The sequence below is a fragment of the Gymnoscopelus braueri genome (assembly GCF_963280865.1).
Source record: "Gymnoscopelus braueri genome assembly, chromosome: 12".
Lineage (NCBI taxonomy): Eukaryota > Metazoa > Chordata > Actinopteri > Myctophiformes > Myctophidae > Gymnoscopelus > Gymnoscopelus braueri.
The window spans coordinates 33,436,466-33,458,699 of record NC_137614.1 but is presented as its reverse complement, the minus strand read 5'-3'; the positions used below and the strand labels follow the sequence as shown (position 1 = coordinate 33,458,699).

General features: G+C 40.8%; 1 protein-coding gene across 3 annotated transcripts in view; it reads right to left on the bottom strand.

Moving 5' to 3' along the window:
- The window catches only part of LOC308097529 (paired box protein Pax-7-like), a 74,407-nt gene that overhangs the window by 51,443 nt on the left and 730 nt on the right, over positions 1-22,234 (bottom strand). The window contains exons 2-4 of one of the 3 annotated variants that reach the window (XM_080445349.1): positions 21,075-21,310; positions 20,442-20,589; positions 19,924-20,052 (exon numbers count right to left, since the gene is read on the bottom strand). In XM_080445349.1, coding sequence (XP_080301475.1) covers positions 19,924-20,052; positions 20,442-20,589; positions 21,075-21,310 — 513 coding nt within the window. The remainder of the gene's footprint in view (positions 1-19,923; positions 20,053-20,441; positions 20,590-21,074; positions 21,311-22,234) is intronic. The other 2 variants (XM_080445350.1, XM_080445351.1) reach the window with 2 other exon arrangements.

Sequence of the window (22,234 nt, the reverse complement as noted above, 5' to 3'; positions counted from 1 at the left end):
TGCTGCCACAGCCTTTTCATTCCAGCGACGGCGTCGACTTCATGTTTGTTTTCCCTCCATATGTGGATTTAAGGAGGCTGAAGAAGGGTGGGCAGAGGTTGGAGGGAGAGGGGGGGGGGGGGGGTTGCAAAATGGAACATCCTTTCCTTGCATCATTTTCTCTCTGCATCTCTTTCTCCTCTCTTGTCCCACATTACATTGTCTCCTTCCTTTAATGCCTTTTCTTGGAATTTCATTGCAATCAAACCCCAGTACGCTTGTGCGTCTGTGTGTGTGTGTCTGTGTGTGCGTCCGTGTGTGTGTGTGTGTGTGTGTGTGTGTGTGTGTGTGTGTGTGTGTGTGTGTGTGTGTGTGTGTGTGTGTGTGTGTGTGTGTGTGTGTGTGTATGTGTGTGTGTGTGTGTGTGTGTGTGTGTGTGTGTGTGTGTGTGTGTGTGTGTGTGTCCGTGCGTGTGTGTGTGTGTGTGTGTGTGTCTGTGTCTGTGTCTGTGTCTGTGTGTGTGTGTGTGTGTGTGTGTGTGCATGTGCGCTCCTGATTTTTCTTAAACCTTTTAGGATTGGCATTTATTTAGCGTGTTGCTTGGAAAGCAAATCTAAGAAATTATTTGGAATGTAAATTAAGGGACTGGCAGGCTGTGTGATTGCTGGTGGGTATGTTCTGCCGCTCTGGCCCTCTCTCTCTCTCTCCTTCTCTCTCTTCCTCTCTCTCACTCCCTCTCCCCCTCTCCCTCTCTGTCCCTACTCGGCAATGTCCAGGTGGCAGCAGTGACAGCCTTAACCTAGTGCACGTTTTTTGGTATCACAAACTGCCAGCAGCTCCATATAGCTATATGTGTGGCAGGCCGGACAATAAGCATCGCTGCGATGGAACAAAATAAAGTTTGACAGGCCAGTGGATGTCCCCCTCTCTCTCTCTCTCTCTCTCTCCGATAATGGGGGCCAGAGATTATGGTAATGAGTCAGATGCCTAGAGCCGATATGAGAGAGGCTCAACCTGGACCTCATCTTTGTCTTCGCCAGATCCTGCGATTGGCATGCTAGGTCTTATCACACAAATGGGACCATGGCGACACTCGCCACATACGGAGCCGCATGGCGAATGTGCCCCAGCATAAATAACATGTGCTATTGCCTGTGTATCTACACACATGCAGCTGTGGGCCTCTTTGCATCAAATCATCGGCACATCATTTTACATGCATGCACTCAAAAATAAAAAACGGACTAAAATGATTTTCAAACTGAAGGCTGTTGAGTCGCCGTTGTTCACCCTTGAAGTAAACAAGAGACATTCCGATTACTGAACAAAGACATCTGTATTTCCATTAGAACGTTCTAGGGAGCGCAATAAAGAAAGATGTCAGACGTCTCCATGTTTATCACCAAATTAGCAGCTAATTAAATACCTTGGAGTGCATGCTGTGTCCTCCAGGGGTCTGGAACATTAGTAAGTTTGTAACCAAAAAGGAAAAAAGATTAACACATTCCCGACCTTTCCCTAATGAAGGAATTGATCTAAAGTGGGATAAAAATGAACAAGTGCTGTTGTTTTACTGTAAAGAAAAGAGCTTGTTAATTCTGCTTAGCAATGGTGTTTCCCAATGGGACCATGTTGTCATAGCAGGAAGAAGCTACTGCTGCCAGTAAGTAAGTGTTGTGTTTAGGCATGTCTTTCCTACGTAGCCAAGTTGGCTCTCAAATCAGCCTATCTCTTTGTTTCGAATGCTCCAGAGAAAGTCTGTAATACAGCCCAAATTTGAGAAGAGGAAAGTGTCATTTTTCACTAGTTCTTACAGACCGGAAGGCAACCGACCAATCACGACACAGTGTTCATGAAAATCTAAAAAGTACGAAAAAAGTATTTAAAACATATTTTCACTTTTCCAGTAGGAGTTATTCAAATAACTGCAGAGGGGATATGGAAGTCGGGAAATTAATGGATATCTGCCTAGTGCCTTCTGATTCTCAGAGCATTTGAATTATAGACAGGTAGGCGGAAGCATTTAGAAATTGCTGTAACCAACACGCCTGTCTTGAGAGACTATAGCGAAGCGAACCCTAAAACACCTGTTCCTGTAAGCCCACAGAAAGACCACAAATTCACCGTACGGCCTCTTTAAAACTGGATAAAGGAAAGGAAATAAGTGTTTTTGGAAATATCCTTGAAAATGCTTTCACCATGGTGTCACCATGCAAAATACCACTGTATTTATCTGAAATATTTTACCAGTGTAAAATCACTTACTTAGAGCACAGCTCCTCAACCACTGGGTTGAGGACCCGAAACTGGGTCATGGACAAAGACCAACTTTAATGAAGGAATATTGCATTATTGAATATCATCGGTTCCTGACTTCATAGTAGACTTCATAGAAAATTGGGTCCCAGGCTCCAGCACAAAATCAGTTGAGAACTGTTGCCTTGGGGGACACAGTATCATATTAGGGACAGTGAATGTTATCTACTGCTATTCACTGCCGTACACTAGGCATCGGGTGGTGGTGGTGGGGGCTGGAATGGGGGTTGGAGCTTGGATTCGGATGCTATCATTTCAGAACAGACCTCACATCAACGCGTGATGCTCCCCCCCCCCCTCTTTTTCCCCTAGAACAGCACTCCACACCTCAGTGGAACAAACAGAGGCGCTTGACCAACCACTTATGATGATACATTTGTGCGGCAAAAATAGCAGATCTACAAACCCACATTGTGCCGCGACGCAATGGGTTGCAAGCTTGTAGATATGCTACTGTTGTCAAGTCATACAACAGAGTTCAGTGTCACACCAAATTACAGGTATTCAGTCGACTCAGAATAATCCGCTCATATTGCCTAATTGCCTCTAATAATGCTATTGTACAAACAGTGATTTGTCGGGTTTTTCTGTGCTGAATGTTGACACCAGGCGTATTTCGTTCCGGACGTTGACCAAGACAGAGAGAAACAAAGACTGTCAGAGCTCCGGAGAGCTGCATGAAACTCATTATGGGTCATTTTGAAAAGCATATTAGTTCCAGTATAATTACAATCAAGCTCCGCTTTTCAGTTTCTGTAGTACACGCCAGTGACCAGAGTCTACCCTAAAAATTATTCTGTTCAACGACTGACAGCCACAAACAAATACAAGAACACCACCCCCACCCCGTCAAAAAAAGAGCCTGCAGTACATGTTAAGATCAAGTCTAAATGCTTCTGATTTTTTTGTAGTCATTCCACAAACACGTTCTTTCTGTCAGACCTAAAAGCAGTAGAGAGATAGGGAAAGGGTATAGTACACACAAGGCATTATGATGTATTATCTCTGACAAGCATCTGTTTCTATACTATCTCTTTGGCCTTGGGGCTGGATTTAGCCAAACCTGTCTCTAGAGCTCTGACACTTGTGTGCAGAGAGGAGGTAGAAGGGGATCAGGCTTGGGGTCAACTCGCCTGTGATTCATTCAATTCAAAATGTAAAATAAAAACAGAATTCATGTCATAATGACTTCTTAGATTGGAGGGAAGAGAGTACAGAAAAAAAGATCTGAAACAATTAGCTGCATATAGCAATCTATCTGTAGTATTGTTGTTATTATTATTGTTATAAACATTTGTGTGAAAATTATTGCGAATTCCTGAAGTAGCACAAAATAAAAATGCATAGAAAATTGGAATCTGAACATAAAGGTCACTTTTGTTGCGCATGGAGCAACATTTGGAGAACTGTAGTGTTTCTGTGGATTCTTTTGAGCAGATGTTAGCATAAAACAACTGTTTTACTCAACACCCTGAAAGGCAATCTGCATGCTCTTCATGGGGAAAAACTCTTCTTCACAGCCTTCCTATTCATTCCAAAAAGCCCGGACAAGAGAATAGAAAAGAGTGTTTGGGGGGAGGGGGGGGGTCACCAAGGATGGTACTACACTCACAACGTACACTTATAACCCCCCCCCCCACCACCACCACCCCTTTTTTCTGCTTCCCTGAGTGGTTCGAGGGGTTCAGAGGAGGGAGTGAATGAAAAGAAGGGATCCCAGAGAAGAGGTGATGGGTGATGGTCTTTTAGCCATCTTGTCATGGCTCTGAAGGTTCTTTGGACGGGCCTTTTCTTGTCCCCCGCGTCTGTGTGTGAGAGCGCGCTCACCTTAAACAACGGAGGGACTCCCAAAACCTCCCCGGCCCTTTCAGGGCCGAACAGAGGCAGCACCTCAGGGGGCCGCCGGGCCCTGAAAAGAGGCCTTCCAGCCCTGCAGAGCTGTGCAGACCATCAATAAACGCTGACATATTGACTCTCTGCGCCCGAGCAGCACGACAAAGTATCGCCTGCAAATCTGAGTACTCGAGGGGAAAAAACGATCAGGCAGAGCAGCGCTGCAACATGGAGGAGATACTAGAATGTGGGTCAGATCTTTAAAGCTACAATCCGAGACGTATTTTATTTTATGAATAACACATTATTTTAATCAATCTGTATGGTGAGTATGTTAATACAATATAACTAACACATCTGCAGTGGTTGGAGGTGGTCTCCTTTGAGAAATGTAGACCCTGGTGTTGGGTAGAACACCTACTGGTTGTAAGTTATTTGAAGCAGAAGGCACACCGGATTTGACACTTTTTTTTAAAGTTTGGAAATCTTTGCAATTACCTCTCTGTCGGGAGAGAGAGGCAATGAACTTCCTTCAGCTATTGGGTCGATATTACAACACCAGCTGTGTTCAGTGTTATCTAATTTCATAGTTTAAAACATACAAACAACAATAATTATCATAACTCTAGATTATTATTTTTTAAACATTAGAAAAATATCCTTTGAACAGTGACCTCCCAAACATTAAGGATTGTTTTGTAAACAGCAACTAACTATCTCAGTTTAAAAGATTCTTTTGGAAAGACAGGTGATTATTCACAGCAAAGCGTCTGTTCCTGAAGGCATTTAATATTCTTCTCACCTAGTATAAAAACAGCAATAATATCTGCTTTGCAAATTTATGCTTGTATTTATCGAAAATGACAAAAAATTTCCCTTCACTTCATCATCCCTGCATGGAAAATAAAAAGCCTTCCTTTTGTGGTCTTGAAGATTTGACTAATTGAGGTCAAAGCCAAAGTAATAAAATTATGAAAGAACACAAAGAGAAGTGGAGAAAAATCTGCCAACTGGCACCAGAACCCAATCCACCAACAAAGGACCTCAAATCCAAGCCCAAGTGGGCCTACATACACAAAACTCATCTGAAGCCGGGACTAGCGCCATGCTAGAAGCAGCAGCTACTGTATACTCTCTCATTCATGCACTTCAGCATTGTTCCAGCCATTGTTTAGAAATAGCACAAAAACAATGCCATTTAGTCACAACTAGCTCAGCAAAAAAAAAAAACATCGTAAACACAAGTGGAGTGTGCGAAGTAGGCAGTTTTAACAATAATGCCTGATTTATACTTTACTTTACTACTATATGTTGTGTGCTGTGTCGCGCACTGAAAATAGCAGATCTACAAGCTTACAACACGTTGCAGCGCAACACTTTGTGAGCTTGTAGATCTGTTAGTTTTAGTGTGCAACACTGGTGTGCAACCATGTATAACTCAGGATTAATGGTGAAAAGTTGGAAGGTTTGAAAGGAAGCACAATAATGGTCACAGCCTGGAATACCAGATGGTCACACGGAACGCTACTGTAGGACAGTTTTCAGACAAACCCTGTCCTCGCCAGTAAACACCACACAGAACTGGCACTGAACTCAATCCAGCCCTCACAAAGATGTTTGCCTTATCAAGGCATTATGTCTTAGCAAACTAACAGTTATTAAATGCAAAGTCTTTATCTCCTTTCCTCCTCAGGCGGTGGCACGCAACGACGCAAGTGTCTTTATTTACTGATAAAAAATATAGCAGCATAAACAGAAATTTGCTGACTGTCAATATAAACACTGATATAGATTATGACTGCGAGTAAATATAAATAATAAGAGGCATTTTTTTTAGATACACTGTACAAACTAAAGCCCTCAGTGGACAGCCCGGGGGCTTAGAAAAAGCAAATGCGAAAAGTTTTACAGAGCAATAGAATAATCTTATTTTGAAAGAAGGGGGGAAAAAAGAAAAAAGCAGATTAACAATGGCAGAAGTGGAGTTTCTTACACCCGCAAACTAAAGAAGTGATTTGGGCTTGTTGAGTCTCTTTGCAGATTATGGTTAAAAGGTGCTTTGAAATGCACATGCCCCCCCGACTCTGTTTTATTGGACGGATAGCTGAGCACTTGATCTGATGCCCTGTCACTCTGCTGGGGGAGCAGCCTCTTAATACCAGGCTGGAAAGAAGAAGAAAAAAATAGAAAAGGAGGGGGAAAAAGGCATTCTTCACTCTGTCGTGGGGCCTGTCCCCTGTTCATATAGCAAATTGACATGGAGTGGGTTAACAGCTGGTCAAGTTATGACCAAAGACGAGATGAGGGCTTTGTCATAGCTAGACTGTTGCACAGAACACAACCAAAACATTCGTTTTAGAAAACCCATGGTTTGGAACGCAAACAAAACATCCATACAATTTTAGGATTTTTTTGTGTTGTAACCAAAAAGCAATTGATGCTGATCAACTTTTTAACGGGAAAGGGAGTATTTTTTTGTCCCAAGGAGGGGAAATTACTTTTACTGCTTCACCCAGCAGATGGCTGCTAAGATGGCTCTGATGAGTGCACAGGGGGGGGAGGATGTTAGGGGTCAAGTGTCTTGATTAGGAACACTTCCACACGTAGACTGGACGAACAGAGGGTCAAACCTGCGACCTTCTGATTCCCAGACAGCCTCTCTACCTACTCAGTAACGGACGCCCTAAAAGTGACACACCGGAGATGTGTTTTAGTGAGAAAAATGGATGCAGTGTTTGTTGGAAGATGGATGGATGGAGTAGCAGTAGCAGACATGCATGGTGTCGTGCTGGTTGTGGTGGTGCTGGGGGAGGTGGTGGGCTAGCGTGAATACATGAGCATAGTCAGAGGGGGAGAGTGCCAGCAGTTGCATAAATAAGCCCATTAGTTAAAACTGTAAGACAAGCCCCGCTGTTTGAAGCTGAACCCACGGCTCACCACCCCAAACCCACCCACCACCACCACCAGCCCCTCGCAGCTGGCTGGCCCCTGAACGGCTGCTCACACACTGGCCGTCACAGTCGGCGGGGAGGGGAGGGCGCAAATTTCTGATTTGTAACACTCTGGGAGCATGTTTATTGTCTTTGTGCATGAGGGCAAAAAAAAAAAACACACACACACACACATATAAATAAAGCAAGGGCGAAAGATTCCGGGGGCAAAGAGCCTAAAGAGCAGAAAATGGGAGATTTTATGGCCGTAAGTGGCGTGGGTGGATGGTTGATTTTTAGACCAATTGGGCCATGGTGTTAACTCCCAATCACGACTGTGAAACTGGACACACGCCTGTGTGCTTAATTATACATGCCATGTTTCCTTTCGTCGAAGCGTTAACCTCTGAAATCATCGTTCATTTTACTACATATTAGCCAGGAAATGTGGATGTTCCTACCAATTTTTGTGGAGCTTTTTGTCAGTTGAACCTCAAACATTGATAAAATGAATGAGCTAATTTTAGAAGTTACTTGACCCTTCGGCAATAAATAAATGAATTGATTAAATAATAATTAAATGAATGAATGCATGAATAAATAAATAAATAAGTAAAGTGATGAAGTCATGATGAAGGGTAGGCTACAGCAGGGGTTCTAAGTAAAGTGGTTTTAATAGTCATAGACACAGCATCAGCAGGTCGTGACTCCCCAGGTCAGGATAAGCCAGTCACCCAGGGGACATACGGCTTCAACTGCATTAAACTTCACAGATTGTGTCGTATCAGTCATTTCCTACACCTACATCAAGGGTCATACAATCTTCCCTGAATTGACAAAGAAAAGTTAAGAAATCTGAGGAAGCACAGTTTTCACGTGAACGTTGACGTTTAAACGTAACATAACCACACATATGAGAGGTTTTACTGTGTAATACCAGTGGGTAATATACAATTCTGAGTGTTCATTTTACTCTGAAAGTGTAAAAAGGACACATAATGGTCCATTTGAAGACCGCTACATTATCCACGTAAGTGAACTACAAACAGCAGGAAAGGATCAATTTATTGTCAATCACACAAATAGAAGTACAACTACTGAATTACATCTACTTTTACACTACATTACTATGTACTGTTCCTTATTATGCTCTGTCCTGTCGAAATAAACAAATAAGTAAATAATTAATTTATGCAAGTGAAAATCAATTCAAAAACTTCCTTTTTACATCTGAGGGAAGCTCACCATCAAATGTCACATGCTCCCTTGGTTTCAATGGGTACTATACTGTATTTTATGTGCCGCAAGCCAAACTTGTTGTTTTGACGTGTGGACGTTTTGACATCCACAAGTGCAGTGGCAGAGTTATCAGACTGTTGTGGGGTCTATGCAGCTGCAGTGTGGCTTCTCACAGATCTGTCCTCTCATGGTTGTCTAATAAACTCAGGGACCGACTCCATAAACAACAGGCGGCAGCGTTTAACATGACAGGTTTATGGTCAAATAAAGGCTATTCGTTTGAGAGGCCCGTTAGCAGTCCCGATCAATGCACATACTTTTTTTGTATGAATAAAAAGAGCGAACACTGAGTGACACTGAGTGACACATTAAATGTTTTGCACTGATATTACAGTAAACACTACAAGATTAAAATCCTCAATGTTTATTTATCCATTTGTAACTCTGAGAGTGTACAATATGAAACCTGGTCAGATTTGTACAATCTCAGAGTTAATATAAATGCTCTGTATTTTACAGTGTATCTGAAGTGATTTATTTTACGGTTGCAAATATGTGGGGATTGTGGTTCATTCATACAATGCAGATTATTTGAGGGCATTTTCTTTCTTCAATGGTAATGTGGAGAATGACAGAGGGAGATGACATGCAGCACAGGCCCTGAGCCAAATTTGAAGCCAGAAGGCTGTTGGATCCAGTGACCTCAACCTGGAAACAAACCAGCGTTTGTCCTTTTAAATCACCTCCTCCTGCGAGCTAACTAAGAACACAGTGGAGCTAGAAGCATGCCTCTTCCTGTCTCGCTGTGTAAAGTGGTTCTCAACTCCAGTCCCGGGGACTAAAACGTACTGGCTGGTTTTCATTCTAACTGCTGGATCAGGAACTGATTTTGAACTGGGTGTATGAATTCAATGCAAAATAGAATAGAACGCTAGCAGTTGTCTGGATCGAGAGAACCAGAGTGGAGAGGCACTAGTCTAAACTGTCCACCACATCTCACATACGATTTATCGCCATCTCATATATGTATCATTACTTTCACCTGGTACTATCTGTTGTGACAGTGTTAATGTTCTGAACAGACGTGGTGCTATCGACAATCTATCAACATTGCATGTGCAATGGGGCATAGCTAATAACCACATAATAGATAGGTCAGCATGTCAGCAAGGAAGTGCTCAAGAAATCTTTAGATCCACAAAATAAAAAAGAAAGCCAGCAAGGAACTCTGTTAAATAGAAAGGTAGAAAGAAGGTTGGCTGCTGTGGTCTCTGGCCAGAGTTTAACACGCTTAAAGAAAATCTGTTGCCTTTTTCTTTTGTTTCTCGTGTTCTAATAGTAGTCTGCAAGTGTAACTCCTCCCTTAATCTACTCCCACAATAAGCACCCCCAGCCCCTCTCAACCTGTCCTCTGTCCAATCCCCCCCCACCACACACACACTTTCCTCTTGGACTGACCAGCGGATGTTGTCCCTGGAACCCATGACAGCTCTTGATGGCTGACTATGCTGCTAATGGTGGCACCTGCCTGACGCTTGTTGCCTTGCAAATCCTGGATGTTGCAGGGTCACGTCCCCTGGGAATGGGAGGGCCGAGTCTAGTCTGTATTCAGCCACGAGTCATTGTCCCAATGATGCTAAATCAGTCCATGGTTCTTTGCACCATTTAAATCAGGACCCTGAATCAATTTCCATGCATATACACACAGTGTTTGCCAAGATCTCACCAGATTTGAACCATGCTTTTGAGATCCATATGCATATATCGTGTGCAGGTAATGTACATGATTTGTAAGATATATTACTTGCCTTTATTTGAACTATACATTTCTAATATCTCACCCTATCTTTGCTTGTTCTTATATCAACCATGTAGATCCACCTGTGGGAATAGGACCCAGATGGAACATTTAATCTTCCAAGAGCACAAAATGCATCAAAGAAAGTTAAGGTGTAGGCTACAGAAATGTATTTACCAAGCCTAAATCCACTGAGAATACAACTGTCGTAAATGTACACACAGATGTAATGACTTAATCAAAATTGTACAAGATTGTACAAATATAATTTTATATTTATATAATATAACCATTATGTTTTCCTGACGCCCATTCTTTTATTCCAACTACCAACAAAGTTGTCTATCATTTTAGTAACTGTACAATCTAGAATGAAAATATGTTGACTCATTGTACATACAGTACAGGCTGCTGAAAATCCAACATGGCACACAAGAAACACGGTTCCACAAGAAAGCAAATGCACTGGCACATTCAACTAGTGTTGGAGCTTGATGTGTCACCTCAACTGTGAAAAGTAAATGTTTCCCTCTCCCTCTGCTCTGTCCCTGCACTCTCTTTCTGTCGCTTCTCTGATTAGCATATTTCCCTCCGAGTGTGGAGACACCTGCTGCCCAGAGTGGGCGTGCGTAACACAAGGCTTTACTTCAAACACACCAAAAGGCCAGCGAAGCCTGCCGCATTGACTCGACCAGAGCGACCCCTCCCCCTGCAGATGTACATTAATGCAAAGAAGGAGAAGAATTAGAAATATCAATCGGCCTGCCAGCAAAATCGTGAAGCCTTCCCTTTTAGCATTTCACCCGTTTGTCTTGCTCAATCGTGTCACTTTTGAGAGAGCCCATTCAGAGGTATTCATGAATCTGCCTTTCAGACACAATGGCCTCTAGTTTATAAACTGTCAGCATGGTTGACTGAAGCCTTTGCTATATTATTGTTTCCTTCCCTTTAATACACTTTTAGAGGAGTTCATCAACTCCCCAGAATAGCTAAACTGAGCCTACAGACACAAATAAAAGACTGGCCTCCAACCACTTTCACCCTTTTCTCTTTCTTTAGTGACTGCTTGTCATTAGACTGTGTTGGAAGGCAGATAATAAGGGTTGTTTTAGTCAACACCCAGATCCTCACCAAACACCTGTACAGGGCAAGGAGGCTAAATGACAAACTCACAAACAATTGCATCATGTGCAAAAAGGTCCAAGGAATAGTTTAAACCAGATGAAATCTTGAACAGATCCTGCTTGCATTTCAAAATGTTTTTAACATCAGCTCTGTCAACTGGGCTGTTTCTCTTGTATATTAACATGACTTTTGATCAGTTACAGGTTAAAGATTTTTTTAAGTAAAAAAAAAAAAGCTACGTTTTTCAAAACTAGCAGATCTACAAGCTCATGAGTATTTAGATCCGCTATTTTCACGAATGATGTGGGGCTTAAGTGGTTAAAGAGCTGATAAACAAAATGCATTATGGAACATGAGGCTAAATAAAAGCAGAAAAAATAAATGCAATTTAATGCCTGAAGAATTAAATCCGACTCAAATCAGGATACCGCTTATTTTGACACACAGGCCATTGTTTAGCTACAAATTTGGCAAAACATATTCCACTCTACACCAGAAATTATTTAACTCAGGGGTGACATTAAAAAGGAGAGAAATCAGTTACTTTGCTGGAATTCTAATGGATTTTAGTCTGGTCACATTTATAGTTTGCAGACTTATCAGACATTGAAAGAAAAGTCATAATAAAACACGATAAAATCAATATAATTTCCACTACAATTCTAATCTGAATACCCTTACATTAAAGCTATATTTGTCTCCTCGCAAAATCAAATCATGAAACTTGGTAGTGCACCCTGCAGGGTGCATCAGTCTTTGTTAGATTAATGAATAAATACATTTACAAACCTAAAATCTACATGAACATACAGTAAGAGTAACTCTTGAGCTTACGAGTACTCACATTATTCCCTGATAGTGTATTAAATGTGTGGCACAAATTATTTTAATGCAATGACTTGGAAATAGCAAGTAATCCACTTTCATACCTCAGCAGCGTGAACGTTTGCTCTCTATAAAAAAAAGAAACTGCAAGGCCTTTATGGCTGGCTCCGTAATCTCTGTATATTTAAGGTCATTTCATAGCCAATTACACTGGACGGCTGCATTTTGTGAATGCGATTTTACTCTAAGGGCTGATAGAGAATACCATGAATAAGCTATCTAATAGCCGCACAGGAAGAAAGGATATATTGTCAGGAAATTTCTAACAGGATTTTAAACATGATTTTTCTCATTCATTTTGCCATTCCTTTTTTTGCTTGGACAATTTCCCCACGACCTTCACAATAAAAGGACTAGGTGCAATCAGTTATGCACACTTGAATTTAGCCGAACAAGAAACTCTTATGTCAACTATTATTCAGGTTTCACATGGAACCATAATACATTACCATAATGCATAATATTGTGCAATAGTTATTGATTTCTGTGGTACTGTGAGTACCACAGTACTCATTTAGCTATTTATTTTGTCATTGTGACAGTATAGATCTGTGCCTGTGTTGCCCCCCCCCCCCCCCCCACCCCAAGAATTATTTTGTGTGTTTGTTGATACTTCATAATGTGCTAAACACTATGTGTGTACCATCTAATAAAACAGATAATACTTTGATTGCTGGTGGTATATGAAAATAAAAATTACATATAGAACAGCAACACACAACTTTATAATGTAGCCTGTTTTGTCACACCAAAGCTAGCCTATATATATATATATTATCTTAATAGGATGAATTCCATGAGAGACCAGGCCCCTGCAGCCAATGCCAAATCCCTACACAGTGGTCTAAAATGAACCAGTCATGCACAAAATACCAAGTTAACCAGACGGACAAAACGAGACTCCTCAGGCTCCTCAACTGTATTGAAATATAAGGAATGTCTCGTTCAAAGTGAACAACTGATATAACATCTCTATATACTGAGGCACTGATTAAATGTCTTGTATTTGGTAATTAGGGTAATTGCCATGCATAGACAAATAACACCGTGTCTGTCCTAATAATAGATGGACAGGACAGCAACAGGGCAACGACTCCAGGCACCTTCTGACCTTGGATGAATTCTCTGCACGGTCTCACCAACAAGGGTTCAATTAAAGAACAAAAAGTGGTGACATTTTATTAATTTGTGTTCGCCATATTGTTGTTTTCTTCTTCTTCTCGAGGTCGTTTTTCCTTTGTCCTGTGTATCGTTTTCAAACGGAGCATTAATGCTGTGCCCAAGGCTTCTGACTGCCCTCAACCCCGTTTTGCCAATTTCTTCTTTGTGAACGGCATCTCTTTTGTTCGCTGATCAGCCTCCCATTGGGTCGCCAGACGAGATTCTTGGCATTTGTCGGCAAAATGAAAGTGGGATTAGGGGATGGCTACTGAACACTCCATGGCAAAGAAGTGGGCTGCTATTCTCCCATTCAAAACCCCTTTTCCCAATTTAGTAGCTCCTCTTTACATATATTTGTTTTCTCAAAGACGCCATTGAGAAGTCCCAAAAGACACGAGGAATAAAAGAAAATCAACAAGTAGGCCAGCCCAGCGAAACGGATGAGGTCTTGATGGATCTTTAAAAAGAGTGGAGACACAGTTTGTGTGGACTATACACATCCCGTCTTCATTTAGCCGCAAGCAATATAGATAAAGTTTGTGTGCCTATCTCTCAAATATAACCTCATCCGAAAGAATAGTCAAAGCACAAGACTGAAACGGCCGGTTTAAAGTCTGAATAATATAAGACTATGTCGTGGAATTAATTATAGGCCATTACAAAAATTATACGGACCTGATACGTGTCCGTTTTTGTATCAATATCAACAAGCAACATCAATTTCAATGTTGACATTTCACATTTCACTATACAACCAGGCAACATATAATAGGCCGCAATAAGGTTGTATTTCATGTTATTGCCATTCCAGAGGCTATTCGTTTGCCTGCCTGACTCAGTGCCAAATCACCCTGACCAGGTTAAACTAATTACAAACATCGTCGACCCCTCGGTTGCCCCGTTTTGCTTGCATCTAAAAATAGAAATAGAACCCCCAATGTCAATGCAGAAAGAACGACCCTGCAAGATTGGGAGCGTTACGTTGGGGGTTGGATTCGTCGCTGTCTGTCGGCTGGAAACTTTGTTATAATGGTTACAAATGTAGTTATTATTTAGTCACAAGCTCTTGTTAATACTTTTCATTGGTTATTATGGTTAAATATTTATAAAACCCACAGACACACTAAACCAATTTCACTTTCACTAAAGCTTAAATCAAAAATAGCAGATATAGGCTACAAGCTTGCAACTTTGTGAGCTTGTATCTGCTATGACGAAGTGACGAAGTAGGGCATTAATTTACGGGAACAAATGTATTAAAACGTTTTGAGATACGAGGTTTCTGCCCGACAGCGAGGCTATACTGAAGGAGAGGATTATTATAGCCTCCCAGTCCCTTTACAGGACGGGGAATCCCCAGAGCCACAACAGCAGACCTTCCATATCTATCCCCAAGTAGGCTATATTCCAAAAAGTGTCCTTAAAAATTCAACGGAGATCCGAGAACTATCGCGTTGGCAGTGGTGGCACGCAACCGCACGCAACCGCACGCAACCGCACGCACCCGCACGCCCAGATGGGCCCCTCGTTGCCCCATGCATGCCATGCACGCAAGAGGGGGGTGTTTTAATTCAGTGGTTCTCAACCTTTTCAGGCTGCGACCGCCCAAAATAATCATATTTGAACTGGGGACCCCCACCTTGACAAGCACTTGGAAATGTAGGAGTTAAGGCATAACATTTTCGGTTCCACATATTGTGAAATTAAAATAGCCGATCTACAAGCTCAGTGTTGTGAGCTTGTAGATCTGCTATTTTCACAAGTTGCCTGTTTCTTATATAATTTGACAATTTGGCCAATGTTTGACCAGTTTTTATAGTATAGTTTATTGATCACTTTTGATGCAATGATGGTCTTTTTTTCTTCTTCTTTTTTTTGTGTTAAAAAGGTCTTAAAAGTCCATAACTTATAACTTCACTGTCATCTGGGGACCCCCCAAAAAAACATGTGGGGACCCCCCTGGGGGTCCCGACCCGCAGTTTTAATTAACAGACGGGCAGGCTTGAAAGCGGCGCTGGCACCCAGTAATATGATGAAGTCCCATTGTGGCGGTGTCTCCACCAATGTTTCTGATAAGCGAAAGCACCGAAGGATCAAAGGCTCCATTAAGCCTCTCAGTTTCCTCTAGTTGCCTCGACGTTTCCTTTCCTCACCTCCTTTTCCTCCTCTTCTCTTAAAAAAATAATAATGTAATAATAAATCTGAAAACACACGACGTGAAATCCCCTTTATGACAACCACCAGGTCCGCCCCAGGTTGACGGGTCAGCACAGCTGGTGGATAGCAGTACTCAGATTTATTTTACTTTTTATATATATATAGCAATACCACAAAATACTCCGTTACAAGTAAAAGTCATGCATTCATTTTTATGTTACTTTTCAAAATCATTGTAATTAGTAATCCGTTATGTTCATCATCACTTTAATGCTGCAGCCTGGCTGATTGTAAATAATCATTTATCAGTTAATGTAGGCCTATGTTGCAACTATTAATCATCTAAATCTGCCACGTAAATAAGATGTTAAATAATTGTATAGTGGGGTAAAAAGTACAATATTTGCCTCTGATAATAGAATAGAATTAAATAGAAATACAAGTTAAAAAAGTAGCCTACCTCAAAACTTAAGTAGGCCGCCTATTTGAGTATTAAGTAGCCTAGTAATGTTCCACTAAGCCAATATACATATAGCCTATTCAAGGTTTTGCCATGATCTTTTTTCCAGAAGTAATCAAATTTAAAGGTCAATATAATAACAAAATATGCCCCTCCCTATGGCCTCTCTGACCCCTGATTGAGGGGACATCCTCAACTAAACGGTTGTTTGATGTGAAGGAACTGAGCTCCACAAATGATTTGAATAGGCTCCATTTTATGACGTGGTGCTTAGGAGCATGGAGCAATGCTCCCTCATATCCACGGGTTTATTTTTAGATTACCTAATGGGGTCAAAAAAATATTTAAGAAAGCTTTCGAAACAATATAGCCTAAAATGATCGATCAATCTATTATTATTAGCCTATTATTATTATTAGTAGTAGTAGTAGTAGTAGTAGTAGTATTCATTATTATCATTAATAATAATAATAATAATAATAATAATAATAATAATAATAATAATAATAATAATAATAATAATATTAAAATAGTATTATTATTATTATTATTATTATTATTATTAATGATAATAGTAACAATCATGATAATAACATAGGCCTATATAACAATATAATATAAATATAATTATGATAATATTCAATGCACGCAGCATCTTAACCATGTCATAAAAAATTGTGTAAAATAAATTCCAATAACATTTTGGAGAGAGAAGAGAGGCAGCGGCCGAGCGGGGTAAAGGGGGAGGTTAATCCCAGTTGAATACATTGATGGCACAGCACAGGACGAGGCACTGATGATTGTGTTATCTACACACAACATTTGGGTCTCCCTCAATTTCAACCCAGCAGCAAAAACCACTGCGAGAAAGTGGAGATGGTATAGAGTAGACTAAATAACTCTCGACGCCCGAGGAAGAAATGTTATAATAACAACTTCAACCCTCTCTCGAAATGTTATAATAACTTCATATCTCTCTCTCTCTCTCTCTCTCTCTCTCTCTCTCTCTCTCTCTCTCTCTCTCTCTCTCTCTCTCTCTCTCTCTCTCTCTCTCTCTCTCTCTCTCTCTCATTTTTTTCCATCAAAGCTTATGCTTATTTTTGGACACATACAAAATTCCGTCTATAATAACAGGCTGCGTATGAGGAAAATCATGTAAAATCATTGCCTGCCCTGACCTTTTGTATAGCCATAGACCTATATCGGCTATTTCGTGTAATTCGTACACCTGAGCACACTAATCGATTCAAAGATGTTAAACTAAATCCATAATGAGATTAAACAGCAGCAGTCTGTTATAGACTGACATCTTGCTGTCCCTATAGCTGGCTTCTTGCCATCGCAAATCCCGACTGCTCCCAATTTGATTAGAGCGAGAAGCTCAGGTAATCCGGCGGTTTGTTCAAGTGTCGGTTGTCCTTCCATCAAGCATGTCTGCAATATTGGTTTAATCAAAGCCAATATTGTTCTGACTATTGACTGTAGGCAAAGCAAAGTAGGTCATATTGTTATTTTCGATTGTATGTATACAGACTGACTGGGCTAAGAAAATATAGGCCACCATGCAGGCTTTAAAATGGTTGGCCTAAGCTTTATAGGGCCTATTGGCCAACAGACTTAAGAGCAATAAGTGGATTGTGAATTCCAGTAAAAGCTTTTGCGCAGAATGCGCATTGCGCACATATAACATCCATTACATTATGCTGTAGCCGTTCTACATATACTGCCATTTCCCCCATCGCTGTCTAATTTTCAAATTTATCAAACTTGCAATTATGCCAAAGACTGCTCATTGAGGCCAGAACCCTCCATTGCCCAGGATCCTCTCATGTCAAACTATTTAAGCGAACGTCAAATTGAAAGTGATATAACCGGGAAACATTAATGACCCCATGAGCAATCTCACTCCCGTTCTGACCACCTGAACCCTGCCTGCGGAATAACTTTGAAGTGCTCTATCCAAGATTTGGGCAAGATTGTTGTATGGATAATAGCTTTAAAACATTTCGTAAAACAAATGAAATAAATATATAAACATCATCTAAACAACTGAAAGGGAAAACTAAAAATCGCATAAATTTGGGCCCCGGGCTACAGCCGCGAAGTGAAGCCGGATAGACATGAAAGTGAAAAGAAATAAAAGGCTCAATTTAATCTGCTTTAAACCCCTTCAACACAACGTGTGTGCTTGAAACTCTGAGAGTGAGGGGCTGATAGGGGATAAATACATTTCTTACCATGCCTGCGAGCTATTACACCCCTCTCGAACACAGACGCCCATTCAACAGACACCGGTTTCATTACGAGCTGTAATAAGTCTTAACGTTATTAAATGCCAGGCCGGGTGATAGAATGAAACAAGCACAGAGACAGATTCTTTTTTAAAGAATTTAAAAACAGGGGACAGTTGATATTAACTCGGCTTCAAAACGTCACCATAAAAGCAAAACGTGCAGCACAAAACTCAACGGGGGTTGAGTGAGACGATTTTGAAAAGAAACTCCAAACCAAAAGAAAAAAACAGACATGTCATTCAACCTGGCATATAAAGGCTATATAGGCCATTGGTGTGACATTTAAGAGAATAAAACACAAAGAATTGTCAATAGTCAGCCATCAGATCATCACAGGACATCACAGTCTCCTGAATATCCATACTTGAGAGAAAATAAATCAAATTCAAAATTCACTAAATTATTATATTACTCACTATTATCCTTTTGCATATTTTTTTTTGTCCCTCTATGAGTTTTTAAATATTGACAAAATATTAAACATTTCGCTGCGTGTAAGTGGGTAGCCTATAAGTGACAAATAAATCCCTCTTGATTCTCTTGAAAAGGGTCCATGCCTCTAATTTAGACGCTGTGCTTCTGAGGGGTCTGTCTTTGTATCTGGATCTGGACCCTTCAATGGAGAAGTCTGGAGGCTTAAGTTCATGCTCAAGTGCAAAAAGAAAACACGTCCAGGTTTTGTGCCACCGTTTACGCAATGAAATGTTTGATCATGGCATGCATGCATGGTTGAAGACAAACTTTTTTTTCCCCTTCAAAGAAAATAAATCCTAACTCATGTGTCATATTGCTTTTAAAATAATGTTTAAGTCATTGGTGGCTTTAAATGGTTTTTACATGCAGCGAAAATATAGACCTATATTTTTACGAGTATATAGTTCAGTGGTTCTCAACCTTTTCAGGCCGTGACCCCCAATATAATCATATTTGAACTGGCGACCCCCCACGGCCCCCACCCTTATAAGCACTTGGAATGTAGGAGTTGAGGCATTACATTTAGTTTGACTAGGTTCCACAGATAAATATTGTGAAAATAGCAGATCTACAAGCTCACAATGCCTATTGTTTGCAGGCATTGTGAGCTTGTAGATCGGCTATTTTCATTTTTTTGCCTCTTTCTTTTCTTTCTTTCTTTTTTATTTTAGGTATTCAAAAGGTATTAAAGTCCTTAAATTGTCAATACACTGTCACCTCCCCCCACCCAAAAAAAATCATGTGGGTCCCGACCCACAGGTTGAGAACCACTGGCCTAGTTATTTGAATCAGAAAAGCCCCTAAATTAAGCCTATAACCAATAGCCGACCGTTTGCCCTATTATCAATAGCTCATATAGCTCTATGAAATTGACCTTAAACGCCTGCCTCACACTCACAGCCCCTGTGGTTTAAGACGAACTGTCGCCTGCTGGCGGTAATTGATATTTGATTGTCACATTGGTCACCTGTCAGTATCAGTTTCAAGGGACCGTTTAACCAGCGCCGGAGGAGTTTGTTGTGCAAATGGCTGTATATTGGTCCCCAATGCAATCCGTCAAAGATCATGATAAATAATTAAGCAGCTCTTGTCTCTTGCTGGCAAACATCTTAAGAGGGAAAATAATCGAGACTTCCATGTTGACAAAACGACAATTATATAGCCTACTCCCATTTGCAATTTCTCACCAGTTTCCATCCAGCACATTTTTTTTCAAATGATGACTTTGTTTGAAAGCACCATCATGCACGCATTAAATAAATGTAGGCCTACCTTTGTCGCCAAGAATCCCGTCAATGCTGTGTTTAGTTCTCTTCTCGCCATCTTCATCTTTTTTATCACAATCGTCCTCATCGTCCTTTTTCCCAAACCGAGCCCGCAGAACACGGCTTATTGAGCTCACTGCAAGAATGGTATTCTATGGTAAGCTAATGGATCTAATGGAAATTAAAACATGATCTAGTTTTACAGCAGAAAATAAATAATAGCCTATAACAAGCCATTGAAGCCAATACTACTACGACGACTACTACTACTACTACTACAAAAATAATAATTATGTGTTTGTCTATTATTTGTATAGGCCTACTCTATGGGCCCCCTGAGTGTCTGGAATAAAGTTTGAATTGAATAATAATAATACCTTTATTTGTCCTGTATTTGGATGGCAACCCCAGTCTCAATTTTGCTCAGAACTTTATAGACAATTTACAAATTCATTAGGCCTATATTGCCTAAATTAATTGGATTAAAAGGTTAAATATATTTGGGGATTAAAAAACGTGTCTTACCAGAAGAGGCCTCACCTGAGGGAACTGTGCTTCTGTCACACACTCCGTCCTTCAACAACTTATCTCGGATCTCCCAGCTGAACATGCCGGGGTTGTCTCGTTTGTACTCCTCGATGCGTTTCTCCACGTCGGGCGTTGCTGTCTGCTGCTTTTGGAGAAATGCACCCGCGGGAAACAAGCAGCGAGGAGCGGGGAAAGGAGCAGCGAGGAGCCCGGGAAAGAGCGAGGAACGTAGGAGGGAGAGGAGAAACAAAATGGAAATGTTTACTACAAGTTTTTGAGTTCAACAACAAGGCTTTGGACTTTTCGTCCATATACTATTTTTTCTGTGGGCTATACATTTGGTCAAATATTTGTTTTAATTAACCACAGACAGTGGTTAAATGAGAAATATGCCTACATTGGTAGGACAAAGTTAGGCTATTCCCCAGTAATAACATCATGATTGATGATTGTGCCTATCTGTCAATAAATAATATAGCCTAATAATTATGATTAAAACATATATAATAATAATAATAATAATAATAATAATAATAATAATAATAATAATTGTAATAATAATAATAATAATAACAATAATAATAGTAATAGTAAAAATAATAATAGGCTATTCATTAAATCTATTCTCACTCTGGGCTTGCTGCCTCCGATCGCCCCGGGTCTGATGGAGCCGGTCTCCTGGTACCGGCAGAGGATCTTGGACACGCAGCCGTGGGAGACCCTCAGCTGTCTGGATATGACACACGGCCGGATGCCGTGGTGGGCCATCTCCACGATCTTGTGTCGGATGTGGTTCGGCAGCGGCCTCCCGTTGATAAACACACCGCCGAGCTGGTTCACTCGACCCTGACCCAGGGGCGTCGACACTGTGTACACACAACACACACAACACACACAAGGAGCTGGTGAGAAGTCATTGGCACCATTAGAGAGATATTTGCAGCATTCAAGGTATGGGTTCTCCATTTCGTTGTAGGCATCCTGAGGGTTATATTAACTCTGAGTGTGGACAGAATTCATTTGTACACAATATAGTTACAAATGGATGCATTAACACTGATGATTGTGTATAGCCTAGGAGTGGTTCTCCAACCTTTTGATGTCAAGGACCCCCAAAATGATATGTATTTGGCTGCAGATGGCAGGCCCCCATCTAAAAACAATTGTGCGACATTTTTCAAAAATAGTAGATTTACAAGCTCATAGCAGATAGCACGGCACTCAGTGTCACGCTATGAGCTTGTAGATATTTTTGAATAGCCAAAGTATAAAATATTGTTAAAGTGGTTAAAATGATTGTGACACTATATGCTAACTCATTTTGCTGGGGACCCCCTGCCCAAAGACCCCTTTGAGAACCAATGGCCCATATATAAATATACACACACACACACACACACACACACACACACACACATATATATATTATATACATATATATTATTGTTTGCTTCATATGTTACCAAAATCTATAGGGCCTACGTCTGATACAACAGCACGCCACCAATCGGCTAAAGCCACTCTATAAGCTTAGTCACAGGCCTATATATGTGCAATAATTCTCTGAATATGCGCCCTAATTTATAGAAATAATTGAGTCCTGTAGTATAGAAAATGAATGGTGGCCTGTGCTGGATTTGCCATTAATCAAAGCACTTGAAGGCTCCCAGTCCTGCCGGAAGAGCGTGGTCTCATTATTCACCGTCATGCTGTCCAAATATTGATGTAATCCTTTGATTCTTCGTTTTGCGGTGTATTTTATTTTAATTTCCCGCAGCAGGACACTCGAG